We start from the raw sequence: 22,232 nt of genomic DNA, 5'->3' as shown, positions 1-22,232 counted from the left end.
GAAAACGCGAATCTTAATAACTGGTAATATTTTCAAGTATCTACGACTTATACTTTTTGAATAATAACAAATATTTAAAATCGTTTGAGGATAAATCGTTATCGTTACGCTATTTCGTTAAAATTTAAAATTCAAACGCACTTAAAATTTTTCCTATAATGATGCTTCTAGTTTTCTCTATAGATACTTGAAGGTAAACTTATGGAAAACTTAGTGTTGTATTTTTAATCCTTAGTTATAAACACAAAAAATTTTATGATTTTTCAACTTCAAATATTTCGCAAATATTCATAATTTTGACGAATTTTCGTCAAAATTTGAACTTCAAATGCTAATAAAAAAAATTGTGCCTATGTATTCTTATAATTTTTTAATCACTATAAGAATAACATATGAGGAACTTTGTATTAAATTTTCAAGTATTTTGATAGGGCCAAAAAAATTTTATCGACACTTCAAAAATATTTTTTCAGAAAAATTGAAAATTTCAGTTGTCTATAAATAGCTCAAAAAAAGTCAAAATATTTTGAAATTTAAATCACGTAAAGAAAACGCGAATCTTAATAACTGGTAAAATTTTTAAGTATCTACGACTTATACTTTTTGAATAATAACAAATATCAAAAATCGTTTGAGGCTAAACTGTTATTTAACGCGGTTTTTGTAAAAATTTAAATTTCAAACACTCAAAAATTTTTTGTCTGAATCCGGTAGAGTTTTTTTTACAGATATTTGAAGAAAAATGTATGGAAAACCTTGTACCAAATTTTCAAAACTTAGTTTTAAAAGAAAAAAATTTTATGATTTTTCAACTTCAAAATTACTTGCAAATTTTCGCGTTTTCGACAGATTTCGTAAAAATTTGAACTAAAAACGCTTATAAAAAAAAATTGTGACTAACGATTTTTATTTTTTTTAGCTACATTAAAAACAACTCATAAGGAACCTTGTATTAAATTTTCAAAACTTTTTGGTCATCCAAAAATTTTTTATCGACACTTTAAAAAAAATTTCTCAAAAAAATCGAAAATTTCAGTGGTCTATAAATAACTCAAAAAAAGTCAAAATTTTTTGAAAATTTAACTATATACGGATACCACTGACATTAACATTTGGTGAATATTTCAAGTATTTTCAGTGATTATTTTTTGAATTACAACCATAAAAAAAAATAGATTTGGTCGAAAACTGGTTTTCTGTAAAAATTGCGTTTTTCCGTCATTTTTTTTTTGTTTTTCTTGATTTTTTTGAAAAGTGTTGGAAAATGTTAACTTTTTACCTCTATAATGCACCAAGGATATTCACTTTTACATCGGAAACCACCCCCATTGTTTGAAATTGGAGCATTATATCGACTAGTTATGCTGTACACAGACACAAAAACAAAAAAAAAAAAAAAAAAAAAAACACACACCATTGTAAAATCAATACATTCATCACTTCGTTCAGAATCTAAAAAACTGTATAAGTATATTGTTTATAAGATTTTGAGGTGAAACCATTTTGAGAGCAAAATAATTTTACAATCGTTAAATGGGTATGTATTGTCATTGTCGTTAAAATATAAAAGATTATAATCTGTTCGATAAGATGTTCGTCGAACGTCGAATTTATATTATGGCTGCAGTTATGGTGCTATTAATTACAATTCATAATTACATAAATTATAATAGTTTTATTACACCGCATCTTTAAATACAGTATTTTTTTTCGGTTTTATTTTATATTATCACAAACAATCAAAAAGTTAAAAACATTACGTTTACCAACAATCTGCTTGGTGAGGTCTTGGTTCACTTAAAATAAAATTGTGAGTTCAGCAAAAATATCTCGAATATCCAATACTACCTAAATACTAATAATGTATCTACAAAAAAAAATAATAAAAGTATAAAAAAAATAGACAAGAAATATTTAGTTTAAAAAAAAAAAATATTTTTTATAATATAGAATGAGAGTATTGAATAACAATAATAATTAATACCTAGTATTTGCAGTGTAATTAAACAACAATATTGACTCAGAGTATTGAAAACAATTAAAATACAATTATACTTTTACATTATTTATTATAGTTTACTATAATTGAATTCTTACAAATTGCTGTTATTGTGTCATACTTTAAGAACTCGGGTGAAAAAATTTGCCTCCGTGTACAATGAATTATATTCTGAGTTACACTTACACACCGCTTCTATTAATATTATCCCTTCGGATTAAAAACGCAATGTCGTAACTTGTAAGTAATAACCACGCCACGCTGCACGCCTTCGCAGTCATGCCAGCCGTTTTCGTTACTTATACAATTTCTGCATCATGAACATGTCATTTTTTTCTTCTGTTTTATAAGTCGTCTTTTATTGACAATAAATCAGTATAATTCAAAACAACAACACTAAACATAAAATGTCATTGCTTTTAATCAACATTAATCCGTATTTCGTGTATATATAATATTATATTATAGACTATAATGTACAATTATTTTAACATTCTATGGTAAGCCACGCATTGTAATTTGTAAAATGACATAACCATTGAAGAATTTAATTAATTTCCCGTTTTATTCTGCATGTTAAACTCATCTAAATAAAAACCACGATTCATGCCATAAGAATTCTACATCATTTTGGAGTCAAAATATTTTACGTTATTTTTTTTGTTGCGCACATGTGTGCCATACCTATACTGTAACAGTTTTGTACTAATGTGTAGTATTTTTATATATTATATTATTGTGTTCGGTCAAATGGTAACTGTCTCTGGTCATTATTTCTTCAGTGAAATTATTAAAATCGTATATTATAATATTATATTGTGTTTACGCCATACGGACATGCGACTTATTAAGTTAACACTTCTATAAGGTTTTCATTATACTTAGAGATTAAATGACAAATATTATAAAACGATAATGATGTAATTTCTGTGTATATTATGTATACTTACACGAGACTTGGCAGCTTGAATAAATTTTAAAAATCAATTAGTTTCAGCTCTTTTAAATTTATATGATTTAATTTAATGAAGTATACTGAACATTCAAACGTCACAAAAGTGTAGTGATAATAATACATTGATATAGTTAAAATGGTTTTAATTTTATGCGAAAGTTTAATAAGTGTTTTTGGAATAGTTTATAGCTGAATGTTAATCTGATAATTTTGATTCATGAGTTATACACACATAGGGCTATAGCATTATATACCTATATTTTAATTCAACTAAACAAATTTTTACAATGAAAAGTAGTTATTGCGTTTGATACAAAACCAACAAAATATTTTGCATTCGCAAGATATGTTGCTCTTAAGTGTTAATTACCAATTTCAAGAGTTATTAATTATCATTATGTAGCATACACCGTGCAACATGTACCATAATAATTAGATAGTAGGTATATAATGTACACACATCATGTCATAACTTTATAAGTGAAGTTCATAAAATTAATCAAGAAGGCTCTTCGAAATAAAATATTATGCTCGTTATTGTTTTAAAAATTAAAACTAGAATCGTAAAATCTGGTACCTACTACCTGACCATAAGTAAATAATAATAACTATAATTATTGGTATTTTTAGTTTTTGTTGCATAATGTTGTAAGTGTATCGGCTGTATAACTCATATCAATACAAACAACGGTAGGTAACAAAAAAAATAAAAATAAAAAACACATGCCTTCAATCTACGCCAAAACAATGTATTTAATATATATTTCGTTTTTGAGTACAAGTCAAACATAAAAAATGTACACAATTTTTTCATTTATCCATTATCACTTTTGTATACGTGGAATGAGTAAAGGGAGAGGATTTCCTTAATGTATATGCTGCGTAGGTACTGCAGTGGTGACATTTAAATACAATTTGAATCACGGACGCAATTTGGCGTGGATAAACGATATTGTTTTTAAAAAATGGTTGGTATAGTCGGTATAGGGATAAATCCACGCAGAGTATATTTGTTCACGAGTCAATCGCTTACATTACTAGGCAGGTATTACGATTTACGATTGATTGATGTAATACCACCACTGAATTGGAAGAAAATAAATCGTACACTCGTGGCAGACAAATATAATTTCTCTTTTCAGGCTTTTAGAAATTATATTTTTGACGATTTAGCAAGACATTAAAATTTTAAAAAAAAATTCACACGTCGATCTTGTTGATATTTACTATCTTAAATTATTGGTGTATATCATTTTCATAACGTAGAGATTTCCGTTTTAGTATACACACACAATTATGATGTGTTCTAATACATTTGTCAGATGTTTAAAGAAACAATAAAAACAACGAGAGAGAACGTCTTATTAAAAACAGCGGCATCGATGACGATGTATACCTATATATGACAATAATAATAGTTATATATTATACATTTAATAAAAAGTGTGTGTGTGCGCGCGTCATCGGAGTAAAGAGAACGAGTGAGTGAGAGAGACCACACGTGCGACAAATCCACGACATTCGGCTCGGCGCGCGTGGTCGCACTGCGCGCCTGTGGCGCCGGGGTAGGTGGCGCCCCGTGCGTGGAGACATGGTACTCGGGACGGCCGGCGGGTAGTGACGGTTGTGGCGAGCCGGTGTTGCAGCGGCGCGACGTCGGTATGGCGGCTGCACATGATAGTAGGTGCGGCGGGGCGGTGCGGCGTTACCACCGGGCTGGCGGCATAGTTACACCACGACGTCGGCGGCCGTCGTCGTTCCCGTTTTCTTTACCCGACGCACGCACGAACACACGCGCAAGTCCTCCGCCTCGACGGCCCGCGTTCCATTCCAATCCACACACGCACGCACGTACACAAACATAAATGCCGTGTGTGCGCTCGTAGCCGTTTGGCTTGGCTCTGTTACTCGTCACTCGTCAGTCTCGTACCGATCGGCCGACAAGTTGTTCCGTCGTTGTCGTCTCTATAATATTCTATCGGAACAAAAATAATCTAAATATTATTATTATCGTTGTTGTTTATTATTATTATCTTCATCGTTGTTATTTTTGAAATAAATATAAAATACATAATTAAATATTCGGTATAATCGTGCGTGTGTGGAGTGTATATTATCATGTGCGACTGGTTTTGTTGTCGTCGCAGGTTCGACTCTTTCCGATCGCATGTCACGTGTTAAGAGGAATCTACAATAAATAATTAAATACTTATTAACGATCACTGTCGTTCACCGGTCGACGTGTTTTCTGTGATTTCGTTTGAAGCCGGTGCAGTGCGTTACGATATCGCTGTAGTAATAAAATTATTGTTGGCTGCTGGTGTGATTGCGGTGCGAAATGACCACTGTTTACAGTTCCGTGGCTGCAGCTGTCGTTGTCGCCGTTGACGGCGGCGGTACATTATAACGACGACGACGGCGGCGGCGGCATCGTCTGAGACGACGCCGCACGGACGACAACGGTCGGCCCGACACGGATGCGTCCGGAAAACGTGGTGCGCACGCCGCGATCACATATCAAGGTGCCGCCGCCGCCGCGCGCGCGTCACGCCGGTCGCCGGCGGACCAGCGCAGTATTCGGTTCGGCGGGTCGGCGGAAGTAGTGGCCACCAAATGCGAGGCGGCGTTCACGTGTTTTATGTTCATGTTCAGGAGGAGGCGGACGGCATTAGCTAAACGCTTGTGGAAGGCACGGGTGCGCCGAGACAATGAAGCCAGGTGTGCGGAAAAAACCTCCTCGGCGTCCGCCGCAGCCGCTCAGTCACCGGTAGCAGCGGCGGCGACATCGCTTCCGTCCGCGCACCCGTCATCGTCGATCGAGTCAGACGAACGGCAGTTCCGCAACGCGCTGTTCAAGCGGCTGGACGACAGGCAGCTGGAGACACTGCTTCGTGCCGTGGACACCGGTGGCGTGGACGCGGCCGAGTGCGTGGCCGTCCGGCCGTTTCTGTTCGCTGACCCGGCTGTCATATGCTGCCGGCTGTGGCGGTGGCCCGACCTTAAGACCGTTGAACAGCTGAAAAGCACACCTTCCTGCCAGTCGGCCAAACAACCCGACATGGTATGCTGCAATCCGTACCATTGGAGCAGACGATGCGAAATCGGTAAGCGCCCTTTACTCTTATGCTTAATCTACCTATTATACTTAATTTGACTAATCCTTTGCCACTAAAGTGTGTGCCTGTCGAGGGTTTTCGCATCGATGTATTTTTCCATTTTCTGAAAACGCATTTTCAGTAGTCGAATGAACGGATTTAGAGATTTTCATTTAAAAAATGTTTTTTTTCTTTGTATCGGTCGACAATTATTGTGGTTTTGGGCTAAACGAATTGTATTCTCAATAGTACATTATTCGTACGTATATTTTTATAGGAATTCCATCTCGTTCGTCGTGTATAATATACTGTGCGAGTGTTGTTTTTCTTCACACCGTAATATTGTTGCAAATTTAACCTTCATCCGTCGTGCCTTTTTTCCAGGATTTCCTATCTGTACGCCGCTGATAAGACAACAGTACACGATGGCGGTGGCATTTATGTGATGTATCGTACAACGGTACGCCGACAGTGTGTAATTTAATATTCTCGGAACTTGCCGCCGTGTTTGTTGTGATAAGAGAAAATGATAAGATCGGCTGACACGTTCAGTTTAATATAATAATATGTACATAAACATCTATTTCTACATAATATATTTTTGTATGTATGCATATTATTTACTACATATATACTTAAAGAGAGAAAGAGTGAGAGTGATAGACTGAGCGGGGGATAAACACAAAACTAAACATTGCGACGGAGCGGCGCCGGTTTCGTTTATTGTGTGGCGGCCAATAATTCTCGTAAAAAACAACGTTTTGCGAATACCGCTGCAGCTTAATGAGTGTTTTTTTTTTCATCCCGTCGTATCTTACATAAGAAATTATAATATTTTAGGCCCTCTCTTGTAAGCCGCCTCCGTGTATTATTTTGTCGTTCAACACATATAAGTACATCTAAATCTAACTTAGACCGTTTAGCGTATATTAAACCGTAAATAGTTAGTGTACCTATAATAATAATAATAATAATATAATACTATCCACCGATCCAATTGCGTCACACTTCACCTGGCCCGACGCCGCCGTCGTAGTCGTCGCCGTCGGGCCGGATGAGAAATAAATAGCGCGCAGACCCGGTCACGCAACCCAACGGCGCCACCAGTTCCGCCACGGCGCCCAACCGCGCGCGCGTCTCTCCCCCTCTGACCACTGTTCCGACCGCGCACGTCTTTCTCCGCCAGGTTTGCGGTGTGACTGTGGCGTCGGCGGTACATTACATTACAGACGTGACGTCCGTCATCACATTCCCTCGGCCAAAGGTACGAAAATAATAATATAATAATAATAATGATAAATAAAAAACTCATTTGGTTATTTAAAAATTGGCGATCATTGTCCATATAGTTCTCGGACGTGCGCAACCCGAACGGCGCAAGTGGAGTCGCTTTTTATTATTATTATGTTTTATTTATAAATACTGGTTGGCGCCACATGTATACTGTATAGTTAATGTACACGTATTGGCACACGTTGGTCGTATTTACGTTGGACGAAAACCAGGAAAAAAAATAACGAAATAATCGTTTTTCTCGATAAACCTCCTCTACCTCCTCATCATCCTTCTTCGGACTGCTAGTTTCTAAAAAATCCATTACGGGTGTGTGTATGTGTCTGTATCTGTATATGTGTGCACCCGAGCGCGCGTGTGTGACTGTGTAGCGTATAAATAGTCTGCCGGCGTGCCCGCGTGTACAAATGGATAATGCAAACTTGTGTGGTCCTTTCGCACGCCGGCAGAACGGAGAAAAAAGAAAAAAAAATCTGTGATATTTTTCCACTGTTGAATGTTGATATCCATAAATATTCATTACGTGTCGTGGTGGTTGTAGTGGTATTATATTCATATTAATATATAGGTATACATAAATATATTATATATATTATATATATTAATGAATAATTACATTACATTTTGCGATAATCAGTGAATAATGGCTGCTGTAGAGACGTATAATGTATGCAGATGCGTTTTGCATTTAGTTTACCAAAAATATTATATGCGCACACAATATTATGTTTAAAGGAACTTTATAATGATAACGTTACAGAATCTATAGGTAATAAATTAGTAAAAGTTTCCGACACGGTTGCTTGTTCTCGTTGGAAAAGGTCCGACTGATCTGAGCAAAAAATATATATTAAAATAACACTATATATATGTATATAGAAACACTATATTGTTGCATTTTATATTGTTTTAGAACGACCTCCGCCACCATACTCAAGGTTCGTGAAGGAAAAACTGAAACCTGAAGGTAAGTGTTCATTATTTTAAATACTACTTATATTATTTAAAACTCTAAATACTATAAAGTCACCTAAACTTGTAGTTTTGTACTTTAAATATACTCTGAAACTCCTTCATCGTTATAAAAAAAGCTATGTTTTGCGTTGAAAGTACACATTTTTTCATACTATTTGATTATCTGAAGTAAAAAATTCAGTGGCACAAAGCCAAAAAATGACAGCGTCAATGACTTTCAATTTCACTCCGATTTATCGGTTTGATGAGATATGTAGGGGTCCTTACTCCTTATAATAACTAATATTTAAAGTACATAGTATATATTATGTTGCTACGTTTAAGTAAATTAAAATTAAAATTTTTTTATAATACACATTAATAAATTAATAAATCTTAAAATATTATTTTCATATTCACCATAGGTACTTGTAAATAAAATAGTATTGGATACATTTAAATATAAGATTTACAATAACTGATCTAATTTTAAGTCTCCTTCTTATTTTTTAATTATTATTAACAATGATTTTATTTAATTTACGTTTCTTTTTAATTGTTTTTATATTTTTCATATCCTTATACTTATAAATATAAAATTATTTTAATATGAAATAAATTTTGTATTATTAACAATTCTTGTCAGTTCCCTTTAAAAAAATATTTTTTGATTATTATTTATAAAATAATATGAAATTTATTCGTCCTGAAAATGTGCGTTTATGGTTTAAACAATTCTCAATTATTGAATTAAATTTATATAAAACTATATATTTCACATTGTGTAAACATCTTATTTTATTGGATATTGCAAAAGTGCTATTTTTATAACGTTTAAAATGTTTTTGTGGTAGAAATATTAGGAGTATTATTTTTCGACGAGAGAGGCAAAAACTGCTGAAAAGTAATCTTCCGGTTGCGTGTGTTTAAACGACGTCTACCCCCAATGAAAGCGTCGTAAACTGTTCCGGTGTTCCACAGGAGGGTGAAAAACGATCTGGAATTCACCCCTTAAAAATTCCTAATCCTGCAAGCGACGGCAGTTCGAAGCAGGTACACGTGTGCATTGTCCCGGCCCACCCTCTTGGCCATCTCATATAACGACCTCGGTGAATAATAATCCGTTCGAGTGGAAGCTTGGAGATTAGCTTGCTAGTTCCGTTGAATTTCCGGATTGCCAATGTAGACTATAGCGAGGGTGGAAACAAAAGAATGACGAAAATGGGGCTATTAAAAAAGATATATAAAATGCAGTGAGGTGGAAATAATATATGAAATACAAAGAGTCGTATAAACTTTGATTGCAATTTTTTATCCATATAAAGTAGTGAATTTATTAGTGATTCAATAAAAGGCGTAAACAGATTTTTTTTCTTAGAAATTTTTATAGTCTGTAAACATTTTGTCAATTTAAACTTTAGTTAGGTATCAGCATAATACAATTTCGAAAAACTATTATGCTATTTAAATTTCAAACATTTGAATGCTGTTATAGTGTGATGAATTTTTTAATGACGATTATACATTATTATTAATTTGTGCAATTATTGCTATAAACTTTTTATGTATACGATTTTTGAAATTATATATAATATGTTTAAACGATGAATAAAAGTAATTTGACGACTAAATCATTGCAAAATTACAATATTGTTGACATAATAATAATTTAAACTTTAAAATACTCGAATAATTATACATTTACGTACTCATTTTTAAACATATGTATTTAATGATTTTTATGTAATTGTTACGAATATACATTATATCATATAATATATTTAATTTTCTTTTCTATAGGAAATTAGTTGATTATGTATAAAATGCTTCGTATGGCTGATAATTATTATCGTTTTTGTTAGTCGAATTTAAAAATAATATTTGAAATTAATAATCTTGTGTAAATATATAATATTATAAGTATATAATATATTATGTTTATAAATATTGGATTATTATTTGGATAATTGATATAAAATCATCAAAAAGTCAATGCACTTTATTTTTAGAACATTTCGTACTTGTGTAGACCTCTGAAGCCCTAGATATTGTTAGTTTACATTTAAATACTCACGAAGTTATATTGATCTAAAATTATGTAAAGTTTTGAGATGTCTAATGATTTAGTTTGAATTGAATACAAGGATAAATACGATTCAAAATAATTTTCGATTACTTAGACGGAATTGCTATTTCATTTAAAAGATGAATGAAAAAAAAAGTGATGTTTATAAACTGGGCGTCTATAAAAATAACCAGTACGGTAGTGTGTGTTGTGCGGAGAGATGCAAGGACAGACGGCGATGGGTCCCGCGGAGAGAGCGAATCGGAGAATCATTCCTTGGGAATGTGGTCATCTGATCGAGTACAACAGGAATAATATATAAAACAGCATCACAAGAACTGTTGCAGTGTGTACCGTCGCCGCAACTCCTTCAGTCTGTACATTTTTCTCACACAATAGATATGTTATAGATTGTTTTTTCTTTTCATCAATCGATCTGATCGTTTATAAATATTCTGTACGATACTCTCGTTTATAGTATTGTTTCTTATATATATTATTATATATGTTTATATTTTTTTAAATAAATAAATGCTATGATCGGTTACATCATTCCTAAGAGCTAAGATATTGGTTAGATATTAAGATTCTAAAGACACGTTCTAATTTTCCCAGACGAAAGTGAAAAAAGCTAACCAGTTAATAATATCATACAATATACGTTCAATGTTAATGGTTTGTTTAATTGTGAAAATCGTTGAACACTGAACGATAATTATATTGTCATCATCAATACAACTTTTGTATGGGAAATCGTTTATATGATAACGGTGATGACGGCCGAGATGGCGCTTAATGGTAAAGCATTAAACAACTAATGTGAGATAAATGACTTGCGGTTACATAATAGTGTAATACATATGCCATATACTTGATATCGCCGTTATTCTGTGAAACAATAAACATTTATATGACATTACGGTGGACAAAAACATCTTAATTAAATATAAACTTAATTAAAAAATACATTATGCATATCTTTATAAATAATAAAATAATTTTTCATTTTCAGATCGTGCACCCAGTGAATGTAGTTGGGATAGTAATGATGACGAACTTCGTGGTTCATTTAGCACTGACGGTGACGGTAAGCATTAATTTGATTTTTAGATTAACTTTAATGCGTAATTAGATATTTTTCTAATAGTTCCATTGTTATGTGTATACACTATACAGTGTACAATGTGTACATATTATTATTGTGACGGAAATATTATTTTTATAGATATGCTACGTCGTAATAATTATAATTTACTATAATATTGTTGTGGTTGTGGTGTTGTCGAAATCATACAGCTGAGTAAAATATGTATTTTCACAAGAAGAACAAATGTTTATTCAAATAATTAATTATCTTGTGATTTTTATTTCTATTTTCACACAACCATTGTCCTTTGCAAATTGTTATAAAACATGTGACTTAGTATTCACTATATAGGTAGTCTTGAATCTATACATTTTGGATTGTTTTGTAAATATTCGTGAGCATTTTTTTATTTATATATATGTATATATATATAAGTTCACATTTGTATGTTTGAATATTATAGCTACCTATGTATTATACATATAAGCTGCAGGATGATATAAATAATAATACACGTTGTGCGATACTTATTCAATATAAAAGGATATATTTTGGCGATGTTAGGGTTTTCTTTTATTATTATTTTTTTTTTTTATGCGAAGGACAGTCGAAATAATAGGAACGTGAGAACGGCGCGGCGGAGCGATTGTCGTGGGCGCCTGGCGTCTCGGCATATGTGCCTCCTCTCCGTATTTATTATATATATTATATACGTATACACTTACACTCGCACACATATACACAATGAGTGTACGGTGGCGGGGTCGGCAGATGACATTTTGCGGTGCACCCGCGCGACCGACTGGCGCCCGACCAAACTTTAAAAAAAACCAGGCAAAGGTTAATTACGAGTGGCGACCACACGGAAACGACATAATTACCCGTAGACCTTCTAGCCCCTCCGCCCGCCACTGGCATGCGTGCACGCCACTGTCGCCGCACCGTGTTGTTGTTTATATTATATTACATGTGTACAATAATAATATGTAACATTATTACGGTGTTATTATAGCCTCGGGATTTTTTATCGGAGTCTTGTGGGTAGGAGGGCGAAAGAGACGAGGTCGACGTGGATAACAAAAAAAAAAAAAGGAACCCGAAATCGATGAGATACAGCCTAGGCAATTGCAGTCGTCGTCGTTGTAGTAACAAGTGTCCCGCCACCAATTGTGTACAAAATATAAATGAAAAAATAATGAAGATAATGAAAAATTATTCGATTTTTTGTCCGATGAAAAAAAAAGAAAAAACGCTTCATTGATGCACAACTCTTTTATTTATGGTGGTGATGTTGGCGGTGGGGGGAGAGAATGCAGATTATTGTAGACAGTGTCACTAGAAAAAAAAAACAATTATTAGCTATTTCATTATTAATGTTTCTGGTCAACGTTTCAATACGTAGTAAACATAAAATAATAATAAAATATTACAGAAATATTAAAATATTTTCTATCCTCCCGCGCACTTATAATAATCATAATGTTATTACTTATTATCGTAATATTATACGTCTCGACGGCGGATTATCGATTATTGCTCGTATAGTATAATATAATATTAAAATATTATATACACTCGAGACTGGGGCGGCGGTGGGGTTATTTGTTGGCGCGCGTGTTTATCGTTTTCGCGGTCGCGGCGTCGGTAATGAGCGGCGCCTGTTGTTGGCGGCAGCGATCTATGATCGGCGGCAGCTCCCTCTCTTCGCACCGCCACTGCCGCGTTATCGTTACGATGAGGTCGGTCGTGGCGTCGTCCGCGGCGGTCGTGGTGAAGAGGGAGGACAACGTCGTCGACGACGATGATAATGGCATGGTGACGGCGGTGGTGGTGGTGTCGGTGCCGGTGCCAGTGCCAGTGCCGGGTGCTAGCGATGGCGACGGCCCGTTGATAATATGTGCCGGTGACGACGAATATTATTACACGCGTGTGTGTTGTCGTTGTGTTTTGCCGATATGAGCGACCTGGGTGGGGGTAAATAGACTGGCGACGTTGGTTTTTTTCGAACCGCACACGCTATACACACTGTAACACACTCCACCACACCGCCACTCAAAGACCTATAAAAATAAACTATTACAGGCGACGGACTGGGGGCCGATCACTGGCGCCCGTGACGTCACGCCGACACTGTTGATTCATCGTGAAACACACATGAAATCTGAAAAAACCAAAACAACTGTAGCCGTGGTTGCAGAAACGCACACGTTAAGTACGTTTTTTTGATCGACCAAAAACTACAGTTGTCTAAAAATAGTTATAGTCGTCCCAATATTCGTTTAGATCCGTCCCAAACACAACGAAATACCGATTTTCTCCGTCCTGATACCAGTGGTAGGGTACCTGTGTAGGGTTCTCCGATGGAATAATAATTGAAAAAACACATTATTATATTTGTATTGTGTGCGTGCGCGCGTATCGTCGTCTGGTTTGGAGTGGGGTGGTTTGTGTGCACGCTGCTAATGACGGGTTGTGTGGCGCCCGAGCCCGACCGGGTTGCCGGCGTCCAATGCACGCCGCCGCGCCGGTGCCATTCATCACGGGTCTCCCACTGTGCGTGCGTTCGTTCGATTTGTATAGGAGAACCGGTTGCTATCCGTCGCCGACGTAGTTCGTCTCGGTATAACGGCCGCCGAAACTCGGCTCTAGCTCGTCGTCGGCAACCTAAGACCCTGCTGTAGGTATATTATTATAATCTTCGATTTTCCATGATGATCACAAGTGGTGATGTAAGACAAAGTCGTCACGAACGCCGTTTGTCGTCATCCCTTTGCCATAATAAACACACCACAGCCATTAACCTAACTTCAACGTGTTTACTGTTAATTATACGAAAAACAAAAACCGTGTTCTTATTTCGCGGTTATAAAATTATAAACGATATGATATTTTGTATTGTAGTAGTCAAATTTTTCTGCCACTTCAAGTTTCGTTTGATAAATATTGAGTTTTTAATATTTTTTTTCTCAAATCGTTATTATTATATTTCCACAGTCGATCGGCGCCGGAGACCGGTTATTACGACTACGGCGCGTCTAATAATAATAGTAATAACGCAGAACACGGAGCGATAGAGATGCTGTATAATATAATGTATATTATTATAATAACAAGTAAAGCACTCGTCAATTTCTCGTTTCCCTCTTAATATTTTCAGCCGTCAGTTTTTTCCCACACGCACTCGATTTTCGTTTGTGTCTATGGAAAACGCCGCCTCTGATACACACTGATACACGGCCAGCAGCTGAATACGCGTTTATATTAATCGGATCCCCCGCAAGCCTTCCCCTCGATGGCACGCCCATGCTTGATCGCCGCGATCCGTGTGTTTTTGCGACAACACGCCCGCGGGTGCCAATTACGAAAATTACAATGCTTTCGCCGCCGACTTTATAAAAAACACACACACACCATACGAACCCGAGGCGGCGGCCAGTTTATATTATATTATATTACCTGTGTGTATGTGTGTGTGTGTGATCGAGAACATCAGAGAGACGCGCGGAATTCGTTTAATAACATTATATATATATAATATATATAATATGCTATACGCGTGGCGGCTGTTGCGCTTTATAATAATAATGAAAAAATGTATGTGGCTTGCACCGTGCGTGTGTGTGTGTGTGTGTGTGTGTGTGTGTAATACAAATAACAAAAAACCGGTCGTCTCAACGTGTGCACGTCGGAGTGGGTTGGTTGTGGGAGAGCTAGAGTACTACTCGTCCGCCGTTGTATTCGGTTCATTAGCATATTAATATATTGTCGTATATATATTATTAGTTATAATAATGACTAGATGTTAATACTATTATAATAATTATCATCATCGTCGTACATCCCGTGACAAAAATAATTGTTGACTTTTCGCTCTTTGTTTATCTTTCTATCCGTAGTAAATATTATTAATTTTACTATATTTGTCGCTGCCAACCACTCCGCATGGATTTTAATTTTGATTTTATGGCGATTTTCGTCGGACTATGTTAATGTTATGTACATAACGGATCAAATTCGAGATCGGGAAACGAAAATTTATATTATTATATTATTGTTGACGAACCAGGTTAGGGTTCATGTTAACCGGGCTCGGGATAAGTGCATCAATATAATATAATGGTAGTCTACCAGTATTTTCTATACTTTTTATATTCTATTCAGAAACGCTGCGTGTGATATATTTCGGTATCGGATATATATATATATATATTATATATTATATATACTGAAAAATGGCGTGAACGGAGGGAAGTAAATGTATATTAGCAATATACTTATAGCAGGTCACATATTTTCTACACGAGCGGACTCGTTCGTGTGCTGGACAAAAAGGCAAAATCCCAATTACCTGAACTGGCTAAACTACGAAAACAGACCGTAGTACTCGAGCACGGACACTAAACCTCTCAGTGGGCCTCAAACGTTTTTACTTTTTATTGCATAGAAAAACCGTGAGCGACAAACAATTCACGAGGGACATATTGTGTTAAAATTTATTTTCTTGACATTCAGTTATATCTGTTTTCGAGATTACGAAGAAGTATTCTACGAAAACCGTCAAAATACTGCATTCTAACAGGTAATATTCTCCGTTCGGTCGCCTGTCGGTATTCAATTAAACCTCAAGTGTAATTGATTATAATTTATAACACGCGTTGATTAGTTTGTGATAAGGATTTGATAATAAATTAAACAAACAGGTTTACATAACATGGGTAAATTTTTTTAAACAATTCAAACTTTATTTTTAAATCATTCGTAAATAAAACTCATGTATCATATAAAATATAATATTATACTAACACACTCGCGGTATAAACTATTGTTTTACACTCGGAAGTTATTGAAGTATTTGTTTTAAGTACCTATACAGTATTCACGTCTTAACCTAACTACAACAATGCGCTCTTCTGTCTACAGTGGGCAGGTATATAATATGTTTCTTGAGAAACCAAGAAACGAGCAATCAATAAAGAGAGAGAGAAAGAGATGAAAAAACAAACACGGGAGCAGCGACGATTGCCGTTTGTTCTCGGAGAAGACTAATAGGGACCTGCCGCCAACAAACCATCATTATTATTACCTAGTACCTACAGTGTGTGTGTATAGTGTATACGGTTAGGCGGTGACGATGGAATATCCTTAAAAAAATAATAATAATAAATAAAGGTTTATATAGAAGGACGACGTCGGACGTGTCTTCGTCGTCTCTCGGAGGAATGCGAGTGGTGGGCGGCGCTCCATCAGCCGATAGGAATGTCAGAAATGCCGCGTGCACCCAAAAACAAATCGTGTGTGCGTTCGGTTATTAGTTTTATCATCATTATTTTTATATTGTATTTAAAAAGCCCAATATGAACGGATCAGTGGATTGCGGTCTATTATTTGTTATTATTATTATTATTATAATACGTAATGTACGGATTACAATACGCTTTACTTTTATTATTGTAATTATTTTAATAATGCTATGTAGGTAGGTGGTACTTCAACGGAAATTTTTAGGATCGTTGCGGCAGTTTGGTACTGTGCTACATCGTTATATATCAAATCCCTCTGACTATCGTCGTTGATCGATAAACGCACGTTCTGTGCATTATTTGTTCAGTTGCATTTGTAAACCAGTTTAAATGGTGCGTGCACGTGCGTGTATTATAGGTAAATAATATAATAATGTTCTCTCTGAGAGTATGGTGTTATACGTTAGAATTTTTTTTTTTGTTGAATGGGAATCAAGAAAAACGTGCTTTGAGTGAATTTCAGTTGGTTACACCATATTAGTCGTCACCTTGTAATTGATAGACTGTAATACTGTAAAATATTATGAGAATCCCTTATATTTATACGTATATACTGCCATACTAATTTTATCTTTTCTCTTGTGGTTGGAGGTTGAACTCATTTTGGGTCTGTGGCGGGACCTGCTTTCATGCGTGGATAAATCACATCTGGTGGTGGTCTTGGTCGTCCGTATTATACGCCGGTTAGTATCAGGCGCCGCACCGTGGTGGTGGTCATATTATACATACTTGCAACACCATTATGCAGTTTCCTTGGTCTCTACATGTTTTTGCCCCTTTTTGATTTACTGGGTTAGAAAATATATTTTAGCTTCAACACCGTTTTTGTCGTCATCCTCTCCACGACACAGCCGTCATCACTTATAAAGACGCCGCCGGAATGTCGTTAATGCGCCGCAGATAAAACAAAGGAGGGGTAAAAATGACTGTGTGACTATTATTTAATGATATCATATTATCGTGCTATCATCACGGTTTCTTATGTTAGCTTTATTCCTCATTCAAATTTACGTGTGTCTTCTATATTCTGTGGCATGATTTTGGAGTGAAAGCAAGATAGGCATTTTCCCTTGTCTGATTTTAACCGCGGATGTCAGATTGGCTGGTTGTTGCTAATAAATTATAGCTATTTTCATAATTTTATGAAACTGAACACAGTAATTCTGTGTACTGAAAAATTTTTGTTACAATGTTAGTTAAATATTTTTTAATATTTGGAATATTTATAGATTAGTGGGTGCATAATGTGTATATATATAAGATGCTTACCTATGTAAGTGCTAAGTAAAGTGATATTGTAATCCCGTTTAACTTTATTTCTTTAACTACTTTTTTTATTGAAGCAATTGATATTAGCAATGAAATAAAATAAAATCAATTTTTAAAATAATGAATATTCCATTGTTAATATAAATTACCTCAATAAAAATGCTTAGTATTAAATAACCATTATTAAAACCTTTATCCGTGATAACTAAGGAACTTCTGGCGGTATTATTTAATATTTTTAATATTTTTCACTTCAGTTGCCTCATATAGTAGTTGTGTTTAGTATTGTAATTTAATTTGTTTAGCCTTCTAGAAAAATCTAAAATTACGTTACTGATGTAGGTTCTATGTATTTTATTTGACTTTTCTGGTCGGAAACAATAGAATATTTGTTTCCTTTATAGCACGAATAACATGTAAAATGACAATGTATTGAAATAAAAATGTAACTGAAAATTAACTTGCGAGTGAAGAAAGTTATTTTTTTCTTCAATTAAATGAGCTGGTCAGACTTTACCCTAAATCAAAAATTAAAATTACCCCATTGACTAAATATTTACACAACTAAATTATAAATGCTGCCCTATTAAAGCTAAATAAATTCTAAAATGCCGCCCGTGGGTATTTAAACAAAAATTGCCGTCTTGGGCTATCACCCTGTCTTCCGCCGGCCCTGTAGGTACCTATGTACCATTTGATTATCAGATGTTTATATTACAATATTTTATAATCGGTGCTTAAGAAAACCCGTTAGAAGTCACAATTTACTGATAATAATAGCACGTTACCAAATATAATGTTATCTTGTTTACTTTATATGTTTTTTTATGTTTTAGAAAAACAAAACGAACAAGAATGGTGTAAAGTGGCATATTGGGAGCTATCGCAACGAGTTGGACGGTTGTTTCCTGTAGAAACAAAATCCGTGAATGTATTCTGGAACGTTCCACTTGGCACGGGTCTGTCTCTAGCCGCCCTTACTCAACATCATTTTTCACCTGCGCAAGGCCCTCCAGAGTCTGTGCTTAGGAACAGGACCAAAATCGGACAAGGTATATTTTACATTCGTCTAGACTTATGTTATAATCAAGGCTGTTAATTTTATGCATTTAAAAACTATTGAATATGCATGCATAATACAAGTACTAAAAACTGACAAAATATGCTCTAAAAATTCTTAAAATATGCTCTCATTTTTCAAAAATAACTCAAAAAATCACTAAAATTTAACTTTTTTTTAATTGCTTAACGATTTTTGTCATCCGTCATGTACGAGTTGATATCAATAAATTAATTTAATCTCGTCTTCAATAGTACAATAGTCAATAATACAAGTTAAATACCCAAATAAAAATAGAATAGTTTCCATGAAACTACACAATTTACAGTTTATACGAATTATACATTTAAATCATTTAATGTCAATTTTGAACAAATAAACTAAAAAAATTTAAATATTACGGAAAAAAGCATTTATACAAAAAAATCATTAAACCATGCATTTATTTGCCTTAACCCATGAAATATGCAAAAATGGGCTAAATAAGAATTATTATTTGAACTATAAATAAGTCAAAACAAATTTTGGCCGAATTCATTTTATTATACAGTGTAGCAAAAAAAAAAAAAAATAACATGCTTTAATGCATTAAATTCACAGCCTTACTTATAATATATTTTCATGATTTTCTCTATTTTCCCGTTAAAAATATCTGAATTTTTATCTAATTTTACCATTTTGATATATTAATTATGTCTAATTGTTTGTATATAGGTCTAGCTTTAAGTCGAGAAGAAGACGGCGTGTGGGCGTATAATCTTAGTGACTGGCCAATGTTCGTTAACTCGCCTACTTTAGATGATCCGGACAGCAAGTCTTATCTTGTATTTCGTGTACCGTCTGGCCACTGTTTAAACATATTCACAGGCAATCCGCATGGTGATCGAATACGCTATTCAAACGGCGTGCGAGTAGGACCCGTCGACCCGAACGCCGTACGCATAAGTTTCGCCAAAGGATGGGGGCCCAAGTATTCCAGGCAGGAAATCACATCCTGTCCGACTTGGATCGAAGTTCTGCTCGATCCTTGCAGATGACACAGGGTGACCGGAAACGGAATTTGAGATGACGGTGTTATTCTCAAATTCTCAAACTAAACACTAGTTATAAAGACTAATTTTATTGAATTTGTGACTCAAACCAAATTGTGTTAAATATGCGCGTTTAAGGTTCGTGTTTGTCGATTTTGTGTATACAATTTTATTGTCTATACGAGATCTTTGAGCAAACTAAATTATTGTTTTTTTTTTTTTTTTAATTTTAATTTTTGTAAAAACAAAGGATACCATTGTGATATTAGTTCAGCGTCCTTAACGACAGCTCTTTTTGTTAAGGGTACGATGCTATTTTCAACACGTAAGGGAAACTAGAGCTTAATGACATCCACATTCCATGAATTAATATTTTGAAAATTTACCTTTTCTCCTCTAAACCCGTTTTTACAGATAGTTCCTCCTCCAATTTAATATAAACTAGGTTTTTGTAATTTTTTTTTTTCGTGATCTAGTCAGGATATTTAAAATTGACTGTTGATCAAAATTGGTTAAGGAATTCAAATAGAATAGCGAATACTAAAAGATTGTAATTTAATACTAATTTTTTGGCAATTTTTTTCATATAAATAAAATTTTGTTAGATTTTAAGAGAAATAAATGTGCCTTGTACCTTTTACATGAAAAGCATTATTTTTTTAGATGTTACCAATTTTAATTATTCATTTTCTTATTGTAAAATAAAAAAAAATTACTATTTTCTTATATAAAACTAAAATGTAGACTACATAATATTATAATAATATATATTGAACTGTTAAAATAAAAATATATTGGAAAAAACAGATTTTTTCATGGCTCTTGTTTTTCACAATTGTCATTATGTAATAGACTTTTTATAAAAGAAAAACTTTTATCAGTTTAATCTACTTGAATTCTGTTCCTGTCTTATGACTATTTTATTCATAATTTTTATTTTTTGTTTGTTTTTTAAATACATGTATGGTTATTATTGAATATGAAATACGTAATTATACATTATTTTCTGTATCATCATATACGTTAAAAATTATTAGTCCATTTTATTTAATCAAAATTGTATTTCCCCTCTCCCAGCAACATATTGTATTACTACGTATTTTTAATTTATATTCTTAAAAATAATGTTTTTAACAAATTAAATTAATACAAAATAATTATTTTCATATTTAAAATTACTATACAAACTTTTAAATTATAACTGATTTATACATACATGTATGTATCAATTATCTTGACCAATTAATATAATTGTATTAAATATGTTTCTGTTTTAATTGTTTATCAAGCACGTCCAGATATAGTAGCTTATTTGTACAATAATATAAACCACTAATACAGTTTTATTTTATTTTTTTAATACATGGGGAAATATTAAGTATCATAAAAATATTGTATATTTTATGAATAAAATGATATTTAAAAATGTAATTAAATGTTTGTTTTTTTCTGCATATATCATATTATATTATACCTAATGTTTGTTATAAACACATTATGAAATATATACTTTGTAATATTTGAGTACATTCTTTAAACAATTATATGTATAAATACAGGACAAATACAGAATGACACTGGTGTTTCTCCAGATCTACCTTCTTTTTCAATGTAGAACAATATAGAAAGGATACTTGATTACCTAATTGATTTACAGTATTCTTAAGATATGAAATATTGGATTCTAAAGGTTAAAAATGTTATCGTACTTTGATGGAATGTTGGCAATGTATATCCCTTCTTTATTACAAAAAATAGAAACAATAAATTAACGGCTAAATAACAAATACTGTCATAACTTTTTAATTTTTAGTTATTACTGACAAATAATTTTATTTAATATTTTAATAATTATTCATCCTACTACGAATTTCATAGCATAATAAATTTAATATTGTTCTGTGACTTGTATCTTATAAAAATAACATTTATTCAATTATTGATAATGTTTACCATGACACCCCTCCCAGCTCTGTGGGACTGTGTCTAAGACTAAAGTTACCTGATTCGGGATTAAAGATACAATAGCATAGGCCTACTTACAGCTAATTTTCAGATTGGAATTACTTGATAAGTTGAAATTACTCTGTAAGCAAATGCTTATACCTTAGAACATAATGTTTA

At 33.8% G+C, this 22,232-nt stretch overlaps 1 protein-coding gene across 1 annotated transcript; it reads left to right on the top strand.

The window, feature by feature from the left end:
• Positions 1-4,491: 4,491 nt before the first annotated feature.
• LOC114120745 (mothers against decapentaplegic homolog 6) lies at positions 4,492-21,544 on the top strand. The gene is made up of 5 exons (XM_027982759.2): positions 4,492-6,058; positions 8,256-8,309; positions 11,374-11,448; positions 18,854-19,069; positions 19,792-21,544. The coding sequence occupies exons 1-5, from the start codon at positions 5,593-5,595 to the stop codon at positions 20,112-20,114; spliced, it is 1,134 nt and encodes a 377-aa protein (XP_027838560.1). The 5' UTR covers positions 4,492-5,592; the 3' UTR covers positions 20,115-21,544.
• The last annotated feature ends 688 nt before the right edge of the window (positions 21,545-22,232 follow it).

The sequence above is a fragment of the Aphis gossypii genome, chromosome 1 (genome assembly GCF_020184175.1).
Source record: "Aphis gossypii isolate Hap1 chromosome 1, ASM2018417v2, whole genome shotgun sequence".
Lineage (NCBI taxonomy): Eukaryota > Metazoa > Arthropoda > Insecta > Hemiptera > Aphididae > Aphis > Aphis gossypii.
This window is presented reverse-complemented; position numbering and strand designations above follow the sequence as displayed.